This window comes from Oncorhynchus mykiss, chromosome 28 (assembly GCF_013265735.2).
Source record: "Oncorhynchus mykiss isolate Arlee chromosome 28, USDA_OmykA_1.1, whole genome shotgun sequence".
NCBI lineage: Eukaryota > Metazoa > Chordata > Actinopteri > Salmoniformes > Salmonidae > Oncorhynchus > Oncorhynchus mykiss.
Window position 1 is genome coordinate 984,356 of NC_048592.1, and position 20,274 is coordinate 1,004,629.

Here is a 20,274-nt window from a genome sequence, read left to right on the forward strand (position 1 = left end):
GCACTAGATACAGAATGGGGTGCCATTTGGGATATATATGATCCTTAGGTGTTGTGATGTCATAGGAGTCTACGACCATTTGTCAGGGAAAGTGTAGTCTTATTTCTACAAGTAGTTGGCATGTGAACAACCTTCTACAAAAGGATTTGTTTAAAAAGTAGTGAGATGGAATGTGCAGTGATGAGCGTGGAGTGTACTGTACACTAGTCCTGGCATGATAAAATAAACACAGAGAGGCTGCTAGGATTCTTCCTTTATAAAAGCATTCTAACTAAGATGTGGTGAAAGACTGGGTATTGGTTTTAAAGGGGATATTTGGACAAAGGTAAGTGAGTTGTTTTGTTGAACGAGGACTCTACAGTTAAATGGAAAACCTTACAATTTACAGTACTGCTTCAGCCTGTGTAACATGAGTCGTTAGGCTCAGTTGATAAAGACAAGTGTAAACTTCTGTCTGGACTTCTGAGACTTTTTCCCCATCACAGTGGACACAAAAGAGTCCTTCCGCCTGAAGCTTGTACAACTGCTGTCTGTCTCTGTTGTCAGACATAACCGACAAGGGATATGATCTTTGTCATTCCCAGCGCAACCACAGCTCCCTTCAACACCATGGCTCGTTCCAAGAGTTCCAAGTCATCCGGGACCTGCTGTAACCTGGTGATGGCACTGCTGACCCTGTGGTCCATGGTCTCCCTCATCGTTATCGTGGTGTGGGCCACCTCTCCTCACATGAAGGGCGTGGCCCAGTGCAACGTAGCCCAACAGGTGTGGACCACAGTGTGCCTGCTTGTTCAGCAGTATGGTGCCCTCCGTATCTGGGTACAACCCAAGGTACACTGTCTGTACAAGAGCTCGAGACAGTGCTTGCTGTGAGCTTACCGGTACAATCTTAACTCTGTTACACAGTCCCTGACGGAGAAGATGGAAGGGGCGAAGGTTGTGTGGGAGAAGGAAAAGCAGGCCTTGCTGGAGTCTGTAAGGCTGAGCCAGGAGAACCAAACCACACTGCAGCGGGAGATGGAGGTTGTCGCTGAGAGACTGAGAGAGAATTACGTGTCCCTGAGCCTCAGCCTGCAGGAGAATGTGAGTGTAGCCTCCAATGTCATTTTAGACATTCACCTGTTTGACATCCTTGTTCATGTTCAGAATACATAGATTATAGATTGTATGCTGTTGATGTTCAGAATACATAGACTATAGATTGTATGCTGTTCATGTTCAGAATACAACTCCTTGGCATCAAAACTTTTGGTCAAAACTATCTATTCTAAAACATCATATAGATTGTCAGTGACTGTAGATTTGCTTTGTACACAGGCGATGCTGCATGCGAATGAAACAGCACAAAGGAGTGCTATTTCCCTGCACAGAGATACACAGAGAAATATGTCCCTAGATCTGAGTCTACAGAGAGGTACGGTATTACTGGATTAAAGAATACATATATATATACACACATGTATTTTTATTTATTTTTTTACCTTTATTTAAGCAAAGTCCCATTGAGACAGTGTCCTGGCCATAAATCACATCCCTCTCGTGATAGCGATTACAGAATAACCAACATATCTTACATTATAAATGTTATTTTATGACACTGGAAGATGTTCCGTTTTTTATTACTGTAGACCATTTTGAGTGGTTACGATTCAACTTCACCCAAGCTGTCCACCAGTCCCACTCCTGCTCTGCTTCATGTGATGCTTCAAATAGCCAGGCGGTGGCAGCAATGAGTCAAATGCAAGCCTGCGAGTCCAGCAAACACTATATGATGACACAAATGTGAGTGTACAGCAGCTCATATGTAAAAATGTATATAAATACAAAAAACTTAACTAAAAACTGTATTTGTGCTGTAGACACCAGCATTCCCCTTATTGTTCAGTTTCATTTCCACTAAAGGAATATCTTAAAAAGGACATTACGTTTTGTATTACAGGGAAAGAAGAGGTTGCAAGATCAATGGTAATTCACCACAAGAATCACTTCTGTTTATTGCTCATACACACTATGATTGATAACCTCATATATGCAGGCTTGTATCAAACCAACATGGCATAATAGTTTGCAATTGCTTTAGTTTATCTGTGTCCTAATGTCGTTTTTTTCCTACTTTCTCTCAGGATTGTCATCCAGTGCTTTTTGACTGTGAGGAGAGATATATGAGGGCCTCATTGTTAATCTGAAGGGTTTATTAATTAATGTGATTAACACATACTTATTTCACCGTGCTCTGTGTGTACTGTTATATATTATATTTTTATGTAGGGTTGGAAACATGTTGCACTGCTTTGCCATGTGTCTGTGTTGTGTTATTCCTCTGTGGATAAAACACTCCTGGGAGTAGCTCAGCTTTAATATTACAGATAGATGGTGGGTTGTATCAATGTCATTTTCTGCATCATTTCCAATCCCCCGTGTATTTTTCACACTACAGTATTACACTCATGACATGATTGTGATGGAATAACATGTAACATTTTCCAGCTATGACCAGAACCCTATGTGGGGCGGCAGGTAGCCTAATGGTTAGAGCGTTGGGCCAAAGATCTAGCTCATCAGTCGAGGTTGCGACACCAGGAATTAAAGTGTAACGAATTCGGGTGTCATTTTCTACCAAGAACGAACATACCCGCCCATGCCGACGGTGAATCGAATCCCAACGAGGCTGCTGTATTTAGCCTTGCATGGTTTTTTAATGCTTTCTTTTCCCTACCCTGACAATCTGAGAGTAGAAAAGTATCGGGCTTCATCCGACAATCCTCGTTCCTCTCACCCCGTAAATCTGTCATCCATAACTTTTTATTATGAAAACCTGTCACCTTTGGTCAAATCGCTCACCCTCTTCAGGATTCACATTTATAGAAGGGTAGCCTGAATGTGTTAAGCCTGAACACCACAGGAGTTAAATCTAGTTCATCTCAAATAAGAGAAACGGCTTAATTTATACATTTAATATCAAGTTCACATCGAAAGCGTAATGTTGGCGGAGTTGTTTTGATTGTAAATCAAGGAAGTAATTGAAGACACAGAATTGGAGAAAGACGTGAGAATGACAAATGTACTCAAATGGTTTGAAATCAGTGCACAAAGCACACAAGCAGGAACATTAAATAGTTTATACAATGGAGCATTCAAAGACTGACATTAATTGAACAAAACAAAATGTAATTAGAGAATTCAGCTAATGGCTTTTGTGCTCAGAGTGAATTAAGAGTATGGGGAGAATACTTTTTAGTAATAGGTCAATGACAAATGATGCTGTATTACAGTTAATTAAATAAACACCACAGAGGGACAAACAATTGAACACAAATAATTACAATTATATAAAATTAACTGAAAACGAAGAGTGATCGCTGGCTCCATCAGAATGCCCAGCCCATAAGGAGCAGAGGACGGGACTGGCACAGGTGTGAAGATCATGAACAGAGGTCCACCCGGGCACAGGTGTGAAAATCATGAACAGAGGCACAGGTGTGGAGATCATGAACAGAGGCACAGGTGTGGAGATCATGAACAGAGGCCCAGTCGGGCACAGGTATGGAGATCATGAACAGAGGCACAGGTGTGAAGATCATGAACAGAGGCACAGGTGTGAAGATCATGAACAGAGGCACAGGTGTGAAAATCATGAACAGAGGCCCAGCCGGGCACAGGTGTGGAGATCATGAACAGAGGCCCAGCCGGGCACAGGTGCGGAGATCATGAACAGAGGCCCAGCCGGGCACAGGTGTGGAGTGGAGATCATGAACAGAGGCCCAGCCGGGCACAGGTGTGGAGATCAAGAACAGAGGCCCAGCAGAGCACAGGTGTCAAGGCCACGGAGAGAGAACCAGCTGGTGGTGGAGTAGTCCGTACAGGAGCAGAGGACGGATGCGGGTAGAGGTGTGGACTGGATGCTGGATGGTGGGACCACTACAAAGTCATCTGATTGGCAGCATGTTTTTTTGCAACACTCTTCATCAATGCCACCAAATACCCAGCATACCACAGAGCATTTTCAACAACCTACTTGAAGGTCTTCTCCTCAGAAGCCCTCCTGGCCAAACTTATCCAGAGATATAGACCTGGTGTACTCTTTCAGAACCGTCTCCTGAAATGGCAAGCATCCTCTCTGTCAAATCAAATTAAATCAAATCCAATTTTAATCATCATATATATACAGGGTGTAAACAGTGCAATGAAATCCTTACTTACAAGCTACCTCTCAACATACACCCAAGACATGCTGTATGACAAGGGGTATGATATTTGTGCATCTGTAACTTTCTCACTAATCATTCTTCACAATTCATCAGGACTATCGGTAGTCCTGGTAGCATCCACATTAATGTAGAAGTGTTTAGAAACATATTATATTCTTATTTACAATAACTGACTCCAAAATGACACAATACATGATTTATCAGTAATTTGTATTGGGCACAAAATAATCTGAAACACAACCAAAACAAACAGCAAATGTTTGTAGAGTCACAAGCTTGATGTAATCATTGTGTGCTAGGAATAACGGACCAAATACTAAACTTTTGACTACTTTAATACACATAAGTTCATTTATCCCAATACTTTTGGGTCCTCTTAAATGGGGGGGGACTATGTACAAAAAGTACTATAATAAAAAGTGCTGTAATATGGATGAAAATACCCTCAAATTAAAGCCGACAGTCTGCACTTTGTATCATTGCAAATCTAAAGTGCTGGAGTACAGAGCCGAAACAACAAAACATTATACTATCCCAATACTTTAGATGGAGTATTTGGCTGTTTTGACTGCCAGAGCCAATTCACGCTTTAAAAAGAATATTCATGGTACATGGACTAAGGCGTAATGTTAGCCTGAACACGAACGTAGGACAGGGGAATGACGAGCCAAGTGTGGAGGACAGAGGCCCAGGTGGTGGAGTAGCCCGAACAGGAACATAGGACAGGGGTAGGACGAGCCCAAGTGTGGAGGACAGGGGCCCAGGTGGTGGAGTAGCCTGTACAGGAACATAGGACAGGGGTAGGACGAGCCCAAGTGTGGAGGACAGAGGCCCAGGTGGTGGAGTAGCCGAACAGGAACGTAGGACAGGGGAAGGACGAGCCCAAGTGTGGAGGACAGAGGCCCAGGTGGTGGAGTAGCCCGTACAGGAACATAGGACAGCGGAAGGACGAGCCCAAGTGTGGAGGACAGAGGCCCAGGTGGTGGAGTAGCCCGAACAGGAACATAGGACAGGGGAAGGACGAGCCCAAGTGTGGAGGACAGAGGCCCAGGTGGTGGAGTAGCCCGTACAGGAACGTAGGACAGGGGAAGGACGAGCCCAAGTGTGGAGGACAGAGGCCCAGGTGGTGGAGTAGCCCGTACAGGAGAGGAGGACAGGGGACTGACTGATGCAGCTGTGGACTGGATGCTGGTAGAGGGGGTGGGAGTACGACGACAGGTGCCAACAAGAGGCAGGGCTGTCTCCAGCCCAGGAACTGTCAGGTCCTGATATTCCACAAGCTCCACAAAGCCCTCATCATCCTCCCCTTGGACATCAGGATCACCTGTCTCCAGTTCCTCAATGGCAGCCTTGTGATCCTGCAGCACCAAACCAGTCTGATCAAAGAGGTACTTCAAACCTATCAGCTCCTCCAAAGAAAACAAACTACATAAATATGAGAATACACTGGACTGAGAATGGAATAATTCTATAATAACATTTCACAAAGAGAAATGTGTTGCTGTTTTGTATTAAATATAAAAGCTGCATTAGATTATTATTTACATTACATTGCCATTACCAGTGTATTTCGCGTGGAACAGTGTAAGGAACCATATGTTCCAACTGATGACCTTCCTACTGCACAGAATGTGGGCAATACAACTTTACCTGCCAGAGCTTCCTGGGCATCCAGAGCAACAGAGGATCGGCAAAGTATCTTTCCATCTCTACTGAGCTGCAGATGGTGGTGGAGGGCAGTCCCACCACATTTTGTCAACCCTGGCAAAGTCCATCTCTGGAATCCCATTCCCCGACCACCTGAACAACGCCTTGGTCATCCACTTATGATCCACATCAGGCAAAATGCTTTGCCATCCCTTGGGAAGGCATACATCTCTCCCTGAAATCCTAACACAACAACATTTCCCACATGAGAAATAATGTATCGATGATACATTCCCCAAAGAACAGGTGATCATATCACATGAGACATACCGTGTAACGTTAGGCCTGTATATCATTTAAAATGCAAGTCATCACTATATATACTTCAAATACAGGCCTGGAAGGGCTGAAAAGTAGAACTATTAACTTAATTAGATCAATAGATTAAACACCATCCTTTGTTTTACTTATCTATTATCGCTATCAACTAAGCGTCATCATTAATGAAAATAATAACTCCAGATTAGTATGAAAATAGTGAGGTTAACAGACTATTTTGATGGTCTGAGTCATCGGACGTTAAACTAGCTAAAGTTACGTTACTTCGTTAACCTGTGTCAGTGTTAAAACACCAGTTTACTAACGTGTTAGCGTTACCGTAGCTACACTGTAAATCTTGTTAACCGAACCGTGCGTCGGATGACTATTAACTGTAGCCTAACACAGTGATCTTACCTGCTAGATATTCCGATCGATTATGATGATGATCAATGAAAACTCAAACAAAAAAAATGTAGCTAACGTTACTTCAGAAAATAAACATAATTCGCGAATAAAATTACCTAAAAGAAAATATATATTTTCCATGGTCCTCTTGGAGAGAGTTTAAAGGTCCCGCCATAGCTCTATCCTCATTGGTGAATTATTGGTTACTGGTTGGTTGCACTGGCCTCTCGGATTGGTTGGCGAGTGAAATTATTGGTTATACAGACGGCGATATGATTGGTTGTCGGAACCAAAAATTTCCTTGACTCAAGAGTGTCAGCGGGGGGCCAAGCATTTTACGGGATCAAATCACCGAGCTGAAGGTAAACATCTGTCGTTCTGCCCCTGAGCAAGGCAGTTCCCCGGTAGGCCGTCATTGTAAATAAGAATTTGTTCTTATTGTTATGTTTTATTTATTTATTATTGTCTCAGACACTAATGTTTAATCACTAGTTTGTTACAGTCACATTAAATTCCTTTTAATTCCTTTCCTATTTTGGTTTTCTGCCTAAATATTTAATGTTGTCAACTTGTCTTGAAATAAAGGAAAATATAATTGCGTTGTTCCTAAATTCAGTGTAATGTGCTACATATGCCACGAATCAAAGGGCGCAAAACCCGACGATATTAAGTTGTGTTTTGGCTCAAGAGTTGCATTAGCGTCATGGCAGCAACATTAGTGTCCTGGTAGAAATATTAAAACTTCCGGTTTTCCGATTTGCCTTCACAATAAAAGTCTGCGGTAAAACGCTGTGTATGACATGAAATCAATAATTTTGTGCAGCTTTACGTAGTGCATAATGTTAAAACTAAAGACAATTACTACTCCATATAAGATACATAACATTATAAGGTGGAGCAGAATTGACTGTTCCTAGGCCGTGGAGCTCATTGACTGTTCTTAGGCCGTCACTGAAAATAAGAATTTGTTCTTAATTGACTTGCCTAGTTAAATAAAGGTAAAATAAAAATAAATAAATTGGTAAATGTTTGGCACTTAAGTAAATGAATGTAAAGAACATCATATTCTACAAACCCTATTGATGTCGCACTAGACTAGAGTTTATAGATGGTGTTATATCTTGAATGTGTGTGGTCTAAATACCCAGCAGCCCTTTCTACTCCACCCACTCCTTTGGTCCCAATGCAATACACTAGGTCTATAAATTACACATGGGCTTATAGAGAAAAAACTATTCTAGTAGGGTCTGTGGAATCTATATATGGTGTTATTTCATGGGACTCTGAGTGTTGCTGGCCTTTTACTGTGGCCCAATAGCTTAATAATGGGGTGCCTGGACACTATACGGTAAAAATATAGCAATGTACAGGAACAATGATTATTTGTGATGATGTTAAAGTAGGGAAATAAGTACTAAGTAGGGTCTGTAGAATGTATACTGTATGGTGTCATTTCATGGGGCTCTGAATAATATGGAGTGTTTCTGGCCTTTTGCTCCATCCATTCCATTGGCGGCCACAATGCGAATCACTGCATATGGAATACATATTGGTGTAACCGATGTGAAATGGCTAGCTAGTTAGCGGTGGTGCGATGGGTAACGATGCTCTGTGGGTGTCAGTTGTCTGTGTGTGCAGAGGGTCCCTGGTTCGAGCCCGGGTAGGGGCGAGGAGAGGAACGGAAGCTATACTGTTACATTGGCTTATAGAGCAAAAACTATTCTGGGTGCTGCAGTAAAACTGTAGTATTATTTAAGTGCCAGCTGATGGGTCATCAATTGTGGATGGGCTTCCCATTGTATTAAAACGGGTTAAGTAGGTTAATACCACCGGAACACACTTGGCCCAATGGGCAATCCGCAAGCAGTTGTCTGGACATCACAGAAAAGTGAACATTCACACAATTGCAATGTATTTTCTACGAACCGATATAATATCAATATCGAATCGAAAATGCAACTGATATTGATTTTCCATATTTGTGGCCATCACTAATTTAATGTATGTATTTGATAAGGGATTGCTACAAATTAATGTATCAAAGTGTGTTAGACCATAAATGTTTTGCCGAAACATTTTATGAAATGATTTAAGTATGACCATGAATTTTAACTGACACATTTGATACAATTGGTGACTGAAGTGACTGTGTCCCTATAGCCTGGTTGATGTTGATTATGTTTAAATTGTAAATAAATTAGATTTTTGTTTTGACAAAAAAAAATTGCCTTATGGGTTTGTTATTTGAGTGTTGATAGTTTAGTGTGTATAGGCATTGACTTCAGGACCATAGATGGCACCTGGTCATTTGAAGGTGGTTTATACAGACCTTACTGAGTACTCCCAACCACACTTTTCCCTCTGCACATAGAATCATTTGTTTATATTTTAGCCCCCATTTTAAGCTATTTGACCACAGTAAAAGGCCAGCAACACACTGTATTATTTAGAGCCACATGAAATGACACCATATATACATTCTACAGACACTACTGACTATCCCCTATAATACTTTTAGTAAGGTCCCCAGGATACTTTTTGCTCTACAAGCCAACATGTATTCCATATACAGTGATTCGCATTGGGGGAATTTATTTGACCTTGGAACATGTATTACAACCTAAATGTAATGCAAATGTCACTTAAATATGAACAATGTTAATGTTTAAACAATTATTTACACGTCATTGACACTTTTCTACTATTAGGTGGGCGAATTTTATTTTGAAAATGTTTGAAATTCCGTGACCCGGAACGACTTTTTTAAGAGTTGTTGACGAGACGCTGAGAGGAGTTGCAACCTTTCAAGTATCTAGAAGAAAGTATTCCATCTATCTTGCTGTGTCTATGTGTATGTATACATATTTATACAAATCAGTATTTGGAACCTTCTATGCTACTATTATTTCTTGCTGGGTTGTTAGCGAAATAATAATTGCAATCCGATACAGTAGCTAGCTATCTGATTAGCCAGTACAGAGTATGCGATATAATTATCGTTAGCTTGCTACTGTTGCTTGACCAGCAAACACGGTGTGCATGCATATGCGGATGTAAAGTAAATACAAAAAGTTATCAAAGCTAGGCAACTGTCTGTAATCTCATTCGATCATTTTTGTTGTGAAATTTCGACGAGACTGATCAGTGGAGTGTCGACAACAGATGTGTTGCTAGTTAATTTACTTGACCTACCTGTTGGTATTGTTGTCGATGGTAAACCCACAATCCCCACAACTAGCTAGTTACACGCAAAAGCGTTTAGGTATGTTGTTATAGCTAGCAAAGCAGAACTTTCAATTATTTACAAGCTGTGGTTAGCAGAACAGATTTTTGCTCAAATGTTTCTTAGATGCACACAACAAGCCCTAAGATTACACCCCTCTCTGAAATTCACATGGCTTTATTTGATCAACACAAAGAATAAACCTGTTCACATCCTGCATGGTTCCATAACAGCTCAAGATGATGAGCTTTGTCCTCCTGAGGAGCTGAAGCACTGGAGCTTGCCTGGCCCTGAACATGAATTCTCCAGAGGACAGTTCTTCCTCTTCCACACAGAAGACCTCGGTTTGGGCCGACCAGCAGACAGCCACTGCACAGCTGGGAGTTAGCCCTCCGTCTCCCACACACTGCTTTGGGGATGGGGAAGGAACCAGCTCTGCTATCCCAGCTGAAACACCTGTTTCAACCAACCCTTCTTGCCCATCTCAAACACTTGTTTCACCCCAAAAAAAGAGGACAGCAGAGAAAGGAACCTTTGATGCATCACAGCCACAGGGTGAACGTCGCAAGAGGGGGAGGCCACGGAAACACAAAAAAACCCAGACTGACACAGAACACCATATCCACCAGGCCCATTCCCCGACAGCTACACATCCATGTTTACAGCCAGAAGACCAAACAGAGGCTGTGACACTGACACCCAGCTCACCTGTGATACCTGAGGCCACCTTTGAACCACCATGCCCTGCCTTGGACTTACAGAGCGCCAATAAGGGACAGAGTAAGAATGGGCCCCATCTCTCCAGTGCTTCTGTTGGACAAGGAGACCTAACAGGCCCTAATGTTCTAACCACTGGTGGTATCACTGCCACTGGGATATTTATAAGCAAATGTGCCAAAGAGCAAAGGACTCTGTGCCAGTCACCACAGAATCTGAAAGATGGGAGAAAGGCGGCAAAAAAATCCCAAATTCATAAGGTCGATCATCCACAGGAGACCGTGACAAATGGGGAAAATACATCTAAACCCTTACCGACTATTAAGGTAGGACAAGAGAATTGCCTGACACAAAAGACTGGGCAAAAAAGGAAATATACAAAAAAATCACAGAGCCATAAGGTAGGCCAGCCAAGGGACACTGACCAGTCACAGGAGAGTGAGACAGTGAGAAATGGGGAAAATACATCTAGAAAATCACCAACCCATAAGATAGACTGGTCACAGGAGACGGTGAGAAAGAGGACATATACAAAAACATCTCAGACCCCTAAGGTTGACCAGTCACAGGAGGAGTCTGTAACAAAAAAGAAAAAGGGCTCTAAAATATCTCCAACCCATAAGGGAGAGCAGTCACAAGAGATGGTAACAAAGAGGAAATATACAAAAAAAACACAGAGCCATAAGGGAGACAAGCCACAGGAGACTGTGAGAAATGGGAAAAAGACAACTATGAAATCACCAACCCACCAGGTAGACCAGTCACAAGAGTTGGTAACAAAAAGGAAAAAGGTGTCTAAAATATCTTCAACCCACAAGGTAGACCACTCACAAGAAACTGTAAAAAAGAGGAAATATACAAAAAAATCACAGACCCAGGAGATTGACCAGTCACAATCCCCAGAGACTGGAAAAAATAAATCTATGAAATCGCTGACGAATAAGGTAAACAAGGTGGCATCGAAAAAATCACAAAGCCATATCGTAGAACAGTCACTGGGGATTGACCAATCACAAGAGACCGTGAGAAAGAGGAACTACACAAAAAAATCTCAGAAGCATAAGGAGGACTCACATGAGACCGTGAGAAATGGGGAAAAGACATCCAAAAAATCGCAGAAGCATAAGGTAGAGTTACGAGACACGGAACAGTCACAGGAGGAGACTGTAAAAAAAAGGAAATATACTAAGAAATCAAAGACCCACAAGGTAGACTCAGGAGTCCTCTCCTTACTCCCTGTGTTATCTGCAGACCTCAACCTTTCCTCTCCCACATTCAGTTATCCTGGGCTTCCAAAGAGAAAATATATAAAAAAATCACAGACCCTCAAGGTAGACTCCGATGTCCCCTCCTCACTCATTGTACTGTCTGCAGACCTCTCGTCCAGCCTACAGAGTAGCCTCTCTCCTACTCGCAGCCCTTCTGGCATCCCCTTCTCACCAAACACGCCTAAGAGAGTCAGAGGCAGACCTCAGCGGGTCCAGCAGCAGCTCTTTCTTAGCTCCACGCCAGGCCCTCACCCCAGATCCTCCACAGGAACAGACAACCCCTTCTCTGCCTCCCTGACTCACTTGGGACTGGGCCCACAGAACGCCTCACCTATCACCCCCTGGAAGCTGTTGGAACTAAGCCCTCTGGAGAAGGTACTGTGTTATCATCTTCATCACTGATTAGAAACATTTATTTATTTATTTAACCTTTAAGGTTAAAACCTGTTTTCACTTTGTCATTATGGGGTATTGAGTGTAGATTGAGGAAAATGTTTTATTTAATCAATTTTAGAATAACAAAATGTGGGAAAAGGAAAGGGGTCTGAATACTTTCCGAATGCACTGTATTTCCTCTTATCAAAAACAAGTTATCATGAACCTCAGGTCACCTCCTTCCTTTTCCTTTAACACTATATTACGTTGTCAGGTGAATGGTCAAACACTGAATAGTGCTCAGGATTGTGGTCAGTGTTTAAAAGTAATCACCATTATATAACCTTCTCTCTTGCCTATTGCATTTCAATCTGTTTAAAATGAAATCCCAGTATTCATATGTTCAATACAAAATTGTTAAAAAAATATATGTAATCTCTCCCAGACACACTTAGCTTTACCCGGTAGTAAACCTCGGGGTAGACCCAGAGTTAGGCCAAAGAACTCGGCTACAGTGAAGGGAGTGAAGACTCAGGGTGGTAAGAAGAAGGTGAAGGCTGCAGCAGAGGGAGGGTCCCAGACCTTCAGCTCTGAGGAAGGCCCCCCAGCCAAACTCAGACGTAGAAGCAGGAAGGGCCAGACAGCAGAGGGAGCTGGCCTGCAGAGCGGTTACACTACCAGCACTGAGCCACGCTCCAGACCAAGGTTTGAGCTGCAGGAGTCAGACTCACCAGACACAGACACAGGAGATGCCTCCCTGTCCTCAGACCTCTCCATCGAGTTAAGCGTACAGGAAGACCGTGTAACATCACTGACTCTTGAAGAGGAGGAAGAGCAAGACGATGAGGAAGATCTACCCAGTTTCTTAAATAACACAAGTGAGTAACGTGCTGACTAGACTGGCTACGTTGCGTGGGCAAGCATTGCTAAATACAGTGCCTTGCGAAAGTATTCGGCCCCCTTGAACTTTGCGACCTTTTGCCACATTTCAGGCTTCAAACATAAAGATATAAAACTCTATTGTTTTGTGAAGAATCAACAACAAGTGGGACACAATCATGAAGTGGAACGACATTTATTGGATATTTCAAACTTTTTTAACAAATCAAAAACTGAAAAATTGGGCGTGCAAAATTATTCAACCCCTTTACTTTCAGTGCAGCAAACTCTCTCCAGAAGTTCAGTGAGGATCTCTGAATGATCCAATGTTGACCTAAATGACTAATGATGATAAATACAATCCACCTGTGTGTAATCAAGTCTCCGTATAAATGCACCTGCACTGTGATAGTCTCAGAGGTCCGTTAAAAGCGCAGAGAGCATCATGAAGAACAAGGAACACACCAGGCAGGTCTGAGATACTGTTGTGAAGAAGTTTAAAGCTGGATTTGGATACAAAAAGATTTCCCAAGCTTTAAACATCCCAAGGAGCACTGCAAGCGATAATATTGAAATGGAAGGAGTATCAGACCACTGCAAATCTACCAAGACCTGGCCGTCCCTCTAAACTTTCAGCTCATACAAGGAGAAGACTGATCAGAGATGCAGCCAAGAGGCCCATGATCACTCTGGATGAACTGCAGAGATCTACAGCTGAGGTGGGAGACTCTGTCCATAGGACAACAATCAGTCGTATATTGCACAAATCTGGCCTTTATGGAAGAGTGGCAAGAAGAAAGCCATTTCTTAAAGATATCCATAGAAAGTGTTGTTTAAAGTTTGCCACAAGCCACCTGGGAGACACACCAAACATGTGGAAGAAGGTGCTCTGGTCAGATGAAACCAAAATTGAACTTTTTGGCAATAATGCAAAACGTTATGTTTGGCGTAAAAGCAACACAGCTGAACACACCATCCCCACTGTCAAACATGGTGGTGGCAGCATCATGGTTTGGGCCTGCTTTTCTTCAGCAGGGACAGGGAAGATGGTTAAAATTGATGGGAAGATGGATGGAGCCAAATACAGGACCATTCTGGAAGAAAACCTGATGGAGTCTGCAAAAGACCTGAGACTGGGACGGAGATTTGTCTTCCAACAAGACAATGATCCAAAACATAAAGCAAAATCTACAATGGAATGATTCAAAAATAAACATATCCAGGTGTTAGAATGGCCAAGTCAAAGTCCAGACCTGAATCCAATCGAGAATCTGTGGAAAGAACTGAAAACTGCTGTTCACAAATGCTCTCCATCCAACCTCACTGAGCTTGAGCTGTTTTGCAAGGAGGAATGGGAAATAATTTCAGTCTCTCGATGTGCAAAACTGATAGAGACATACCCCAAGCGACTTACAGCTGTAATCGCATCAAAAGGTGGCGCTACAAAGTATTAACTTAAGGGGGCTGAATAATTTTGCACGCCCAATTTTTTAGTTTTTGATTTGTTAAAAAAGTTTGAAATATCCAATAAATGTCGTTCCACTTCATGATTGTGTTGTTGATTCTTCACAAAAAAATACAGTTTTATATCTTTATGTTTGAAGCCTGAAATGTGGCAAAAGGTTGCAAAGTTCAAGGTTGCCGAATACTTTCGCAAGGCACTGTACATGTACACATGCGTGTTATTAGGGCCGGGAAATACCAGTATTGCGATACTCATTAGTATCGTGGCAAGGAAACAAAACACAGCATATTTCATTTCTGTGGGAAAACAGCCCTAATTTTGGAAAAAATATGTCATCCAGAGTCACATTTATTTGTTTTCCAAACTATAGCACACAATATTTTACATAAAGCAGGTTTTTAAGGGGCCAAAGAGTTTGACTGCTTCGTGGTTTCATTTTTGCCATGGAAAAAATATTGTGATACTGATATCGTCCGGGCCCTACATGTTATTCAATAATTTAACCCAAACTGCTCGCGCGCGTTATCATTGAGATGCCTGAAGCACTGCCTGAAGCACTGCAAGTCCCCCCTCTCCCATCTACTCATTGGTTTTCACAAGCATGCTAACCAATGTGGGTGATTGAAAGATGAGTCAAACTAGTTTTCCTGTTTTATCTCTCGATGAATTGTCGGAGTAGAGAACACACATTTATGTATGACTCAAAATGGGTCAAAATTCTACACAGATCCAGCTTAGAAAAAAATAGGACCATATGCATTTCAGGTAAAATGACAACCTGATGTTTATCTCCCAAGACAAATGAGCTAGCAGCAACAAGCTAGCTAAATGTCCATCATTGTTTCATGTGTGTTTCGACCTGTCCCCAATTTAATATAGTGTGTTCACAGTTGGTTTTGGTATTTTAACCTGCGTGTCATGAACGTGTCTGGTGGGGATAGACAAAATCAACAAGGGCATGTGGATGCACGTGGGGGGTGGTTTGGTGTGTTAGAGAGAGAGCGCGTTGGTTAACTCCCTTGATGATATGATGCCTTCCTGCATGTGTACTATAGCTTATGTTGAGTTGTTAATTAAAACTCAAATAACCGTAGTTATTTGTCTCTTTCAGAGCCACTGTCCATAACGGAAGGAATATGTGTTTGGTGCAAATTTAGAAACTATCCTTTCTGGCCGGCAATGGTGAGTATTGATTGCTGTGCTTCAACTAAACTAATTTTGAATAGTCATCAGTAGTAACTGAACTAGAAACTGTTTGACTCCATAGGTGAAGAGTGTGAACCATAAGCTGAAGAAGGCCAGCATTGTGTTTATTGACGACCTGCTGTTTGACAAAAAGAGGATACGAAAAGGGTAGGAGCCAAAACTCTGTGCAGCCCTTCCCACAGTCATTCCCTATGAGCTGTAACTGGTGTCCATTCCCTGATTGCCCGATTAGCCTCCGCGCTCCAATATTAACTGTTGTCTTTTTGTGTTTCTTTCAAAGCTTTTCTGTGTCCCTAAAAACATTGAAGCCTTTTGACTGTGAAGAGGCTGATCAGCTAGTGGTAAGGGTAACTGAAGAAAACAGTTTCTTAAGAATACTGACTCCACAGAACTAATATATAATATAGATACAGATATATATTTGTACAGATCCTTGAGTCATGGGGCTGTGCATTATCATATATATATATATATATATATATATATATATATATATATATATATATATATATATATATATATATATATATATATATATATATATATATATATATATATATATATATATATATATATATATGCTTAACAAAAACATGGTCCCATTTGCACAAAAATCTTATTTCTCTCAATTTTTTGGGACAAATTTGTTTAAATCCCTGTTAGTGAACATTTATCCTTTGCCAAGATAATCCATCCACCTGACAGGTGTGGCATATCAAGAACCTGATTAAACAGCATCATTACACAGGTGCACCTTGTTTTTGGGACAACAAAAGGCCATTCTAAAATGTGCAGTTTTGTCACACAACACAATGCTGTAGATGTCTCAAGTTTTGAGGAAGCGTGCAATTGGCATGCTGACTGCAGGAATGTCCACCAGAGCTGTTGACAGTGAATTTAATGTTAATTTCTCTACCATAAGCCCCTTCCGATATGGTTATAGAGAATGTGGTAGTACGTCCAACCAGCCTCACAACCGCAGACCACATGTAACCACGCCAGCCCAGAACATCCACATCTGGCTTCTTCACCTGCAGGATCATCTGAGACCAGCCAACCGGACAGCTGATGAAACTTCGATGGCCACTGGCAGGCTGGAGAAATGTGCTCTTCATGGATGAATCACGGTTTCAACTGCACAGAGATACCGTGACGAGATCCCGGGGCCCATTGTCGTGCATTTAATATGCCGCCATCAATATGCCGCCATCACCTTATGTTTCAGCTCGATAATGCACAGCCCCATGCCGCAAGGATCTAAACACAATTCCTGGAAGCTGAAAATGTCCCAGTTCTTCCATGGCCTGCATACTCACCAGACATGTCACCCATTGAGCATGTTTGGGATACTCTGGATCGACATGTACGACAACGTGTTCCAGTTCCCGCCAATATCCAGCAACTTCACACAGCCATTGAAGAGGAGTGGGACAACATTCCACAGGCCACAATCAACAGCCTGATCAACTCTATGCGAAGGAGATGTGTCGTGCTGCATGAGGCAAATGGTGGTCACACCAGATACTGACTGTTTTTCTGATCCACGCTCAATTATATATATTTTTTTAAAGGTATCTGTGACCAACATATTGCTTAACTGTATTCCCAGTCATGTGAAATCCATAGATTAAGGCCTAATGCATTTATTTCAATTGTCTGATTTCCTTATGTAACAGTCAAATATTTGAAATAGTTTGATGTTTTTGTTCAGTGTATATTTTGTCAACATTTCTGGTGACCGTTGTGTTGATGTTTCCTGTTGTCTGTAGTGTAAAGCCAGAGAGAAGTATGATGCTGCCATCAAATGGTGTCTGGCGTTGATAGCCGACTATAGAATCCGTATCGGTAAACTATTCTGCACTTCTCTTAGAATGAGCACCTTGATCCAGATTATACTCAGTGTTATATTCCCCATTACTGTTGTTAATGTTTGTATTGTCTTTGCAGGATGCGGCTTCACCGGTTCCTTCATTGAATACTTTTCTGATGACATAAGTAAGTTCATGTCCGTTCACTGATGTTTTCTGATGTTGATACAGTGACATTCCCACAAGTCATCTCAAATGCTGTCTGTCCTGTTTAAAATTGGTATTTAGTACCACATAATGTGTTCTCTGTGACTGAGATAAAGGTTAGATGGATCAACACATTAACTGTATGATCCCTCCCCCAGGCTGCCCAGTGAGAAGGTGCTACCCCCGGGGCACCTCAGACCTCACCTTCCCCAGTAAGCTAATTCTGGAGGAGCAGTACGTAACCTCTGACCCGGAAGGGGACGATCAGGAGGGCAGCAAACGGCAGGAGGAGGAGAGGAGGAGGAAGCTGCTGCCTGACCGTTCCAAGGCTGCACGTAACCGTGCCAACGAGAAACTGGTGGACTTCGTCGTCAGGCAGCGCCGGGTGGAGACACGCCTTCTAGTGAGTAACCATGCCGATGCCTCTCTCTCTCCCAGGCACTCAGTATAGTAGTTGTTTTCTCCCTCCATCTGTCCGTCCCTCTCCTTTGCCTGTCAGTATCTTCTCTCCATCCCCCTCTCTCTGTCCATTCTCTATCCTTCCATCTTTCTCTGTATGTAATATGGTCTCCAAACTTGAGTAGCTCTATATGTAGAAGATAAACCCTCTCTCTAACCCCAGGGCGTAATCAGTGGTCAGCAGCAGTCTAAGTGGCTGCGTTGGTTCCTGGCAGCCAGTCGGTCAGTTGTGGACACGTACCTGGAGGACGAGGAGCAGCTGGACCAGGTGTACCAGTACCTGAGAGGGGTGTACGAGACCGCCCCCCTCACCGCACCCTGTCTGGCCGATGTAGACCTCATCCGCTTGGTACTGGACGTGCTGTTACCAGAGGTCAGAATGCTGTAGAATAGAATACAACTTTATTGTCCATCGAAACACGTGTCTTTCTTTGCTGTCTGTTTTTAATACCATTCTTTATTGTTGGAAGTGATGTTAGAAGTCCTACTCCAGTCTCCTTTTCACCTCATTTAACACCTGATTTACTTAACAAAAGGCACTTCTCAATAGGTGGTCCAGGTATGACATGGCACAAGTGGGCCTTTCCTATTTTGTTCTCTATTGTTCCTCAAGCAAGCAAGGAGGGAGGCTGATGACATCAGACCAACTCCTTGAATGCCCTAATCCTTGAAGTGTGCAGTTGTCAAAAAAAACAACTTTTGTTTTACCCTTAAGTGTGTTTACTGTGTTTATACTTATTTTATACTTATTACTATTGTTTTTCAACAGGAAAAGTTCATAAATAGCTAGAGTGTGTCTTAAATGAGTTATTATTCTGAAGTGTGATGTCTTTTTGTGTAGGCTATTATCTATGCCATAGCCGGAGTAGACAAGTTGTCACTGGTGAAGGCAGAAGACAAATACCTGAAAGGGCCCTGTCTGAGTAAAAGGTAAGTGGTCAGTGTGTTGGCTCACTGAATTAAAGGCTAACACCGTTACATTTATTTCTGGGTCTAAATCTGCTTTCTTCTCTTTCCTTCCTCTCCTCAGGGAAAGAGAGGAGTTTGATGCGATGATCGAGCAGCAGATGAAGACGAAAGCATCGATCCGTCAGCATCCTGCACACTGAACATAACACAGTCTACTTGGCTTCCAACCCTCAGACTAAACGGGCCATAGGGTTCTGGTAAAAAGTAGTTTGAATAGTGCCATTTGGGATGCAGCCTCAGAATGCCAGTGTCCTAATCAAATGATGCTTCTAAGCATTATAGGACAGGAAATAAGTAAGTAGCCTTGTCCAAGAAAGAACAGCCAGTAAGGTAGAAGCCTTTTTCTGTACCGTGAAGCAGCTTGATATACAAGTACACCCTCTGGCCAGGACACTGGTCTATCGCAGACAATAAGAACCATATATAACGGTCTCTAAATGTGGCTCTGAGGACAATCAACTGCTGTTGTACATGCTAGCAGTGGTGTGATTTAACAAAACTACGTTGAATTATCAAGTCATTGTCAAATCATCTGAAATCTGTGATCGACTGGTCAAGATTTACAGCTTCAACACGGAACTCCTGGGAGGGTGGGACCTCGTATAAGACTTATGCCGCTGGTTGAAACTGGGACTTCATTTTAGACCCACTGCAACCGTATTTGATCCAACATGGTCGCCCGTTTAGACAGTTCAACTGTAAATTCAGGACATTAAAGACACTACTCTATTTTTCTATGGAAAAGTCTGCTCTTTTTTAAATAAATAGTCATATTTGAACATTCCAGTCTTATTCTATGGTCATGTAAGGTTAGCTTGTTAGTAAGTACCCATTTCCTGGTGACAGTGTTTAAAACATCAAGCTATACAACATTCTGAATGTCAACTCATCTATAGTGAAACCCAAATGACACCCTATTCCCTTTATAGTGCACTTTTTTGATCAGGGCCCAAGTTGTGCACTATGTAGGGAACCATTTGGGACACACCCAGTGACTTGCAATGACAGTACAGGAACACGACTATTCCCCAATGACAGGTCAATAATGAATACATGCAAGTCTGATAAAGGATTTTATTTGTATTATATTTAATACTGAACAAAAATATCAATGCAT

General features: G+C 42.2%; 3 protein-coding genes across 8 annotated transcripts; 2 read left to right on the top strand and 1 right to left on the bottom strand.

Moving 5' to 3' along the window:
- Nucleotides 1-100: 100 nt before the first annotated feature.
- Nucleotides 101-2,237, top strand: LOC110508203. The gene is made up of 7 exons (XM_021588637.2): nt 101-325; nt 585-765; nt 907-1,083; nt 1,318-1,414; nt 1,629-1,782; nt 1,940-1,965; nt 2,124-2,237. Exons 2-7 carry the CDS (start codon nt 610-612, stop codon nt 2,144-2,146), a joined length of 633 nt encoding a protein of 210 aa, XP_021444312.1. The 5' UTR covers nt 101-325; nt 585-609; the 3' UTR covers nt 2,147-2,237.
- A 2,192-nt stretch (nt 2,238-4,429) lies between these two features.
- On the bottom strand, nt 4,430-6,993 carry LOC118944809 (lysine-rich arabinogalactan protein 19-like). Of its 6 annotated transcripts, none has more exons than XM_036965922.1 (3): nt 6,591-6,993; nt 5,859-6,098; nt 4,430-5,614 (listed from the first exon to the last, which is right to left on the bottom strand). In XM_036965922.1, exons 2-3 carry the CDS (start codon nt 5,913-5,915, stop codon nt 4,838-4,840), a joined length of 834 nt encoding a protein of 277 aa, XP_036821817.1. In that variant the 5' UTR covers nt 5,916-6,098; nt 6,591-6,993; the 3' UTR covers nt 4,430-4,837. The 6 variants fall into 6 exon arrangements, with proteins under 6 accessions (XP_036821817.1, XP_036821813.1, XP_036821818.1 ...); XM_036965918.1 differs by having other exon boundaries at nt 4,430-5,607; nt 6,591-6,990; XM_036965923.1 differs by having other exon boundaries at nt 4,430-5,566; nt 6,591-6,988.
- A 5,593-nt stretch (nt 6,994-12,586) lies between these two features.
- On the top strand, nt 12,587-19,936 carry LOC110508316 (PWWP domain-containing DNA repair factor 3A). Its single transcript, XM_036965924.1, has 10 exons — nt 12,587-13,042; nt 15,620-15,690; nt 15,776-15,861; nt 15,995-16,061; nt 17,484-17,559; nt 17,662-17,709; nt 17,888-18,132; nt 18,352-18,561; nt 19,030-19,118; nt 19,219-19,936. The coding sequence occupies exons 2-10, from the start codon at nt 15,688-15,690 to the stop codon at nt 19,295-19,297; spliced, it is 903 nt and encodes a 300-aa protein (XP_036821819.1). The 5' UTR covers nt 12,587-13,042; nt 15,620-15,687; the 3' UTR covers nt 19,298-19,936.
- Nucleotides 19,937-20,274: the final 338 nt, after the last annotated feature.

Excerpts from the sequence above, each read along its gene's own strand:
- LOC118944809 (XM_036965918.1), bottom strand. The coding sequence starts at position 5,997 with ATGGGATTCCAGAGATGGACTTTGCCAGGGTTGACAAAATGTGGTGGG. Across the intron at positions 5,608-5,858 it reads TGCCCAGGAAGCTCTGGCAG|GTTTGAAGTACCTCTTTGAT; the intron begins GTAAAGTTGTAT and ends AGGAGCTGATAG.
- LOC110508203 (XM_021588637.2), top strand. The coding sequence starts at position 610 with ATGGCTCGTTCCAAGAGTTCCAAGTCATCCGGGACCTGCTGTAACCTG. Across the intron at positions 766-906 it reads AGTGCAACGTAGCCCAACAG|TCCCTGACGGAGAAGATGGA; the intron begins GTGTGGACCACA and ends TCTGTTACACAG. Across the intron at positions 1,084-1,317 it reads GCCTCAGCCTGCAGGAGAAT|GCGATGCTGCATGCGAATGA; the intron begins GTGAGTGTAGCC and ends CTTTGTACACAG.
- LOC110508316 (XM_036965924.1), top strand. Across the intron at positions 18,562-19,029 it reads TGGACGTGCTGTTACCAGAG|GCTATTATCTATGCCATAGC; the intron begins GTCAGAATGCTG and ends CTTTTTGTGTAG. Across the intron at positions 19,119-19,218 it reads GGGCCCTGTCTGAGTAAAAG|GGAAAGAGAGGAGTTTGATG; the intron begins GTAAGTGGTCAG and ends TCCTCTCCTCAG.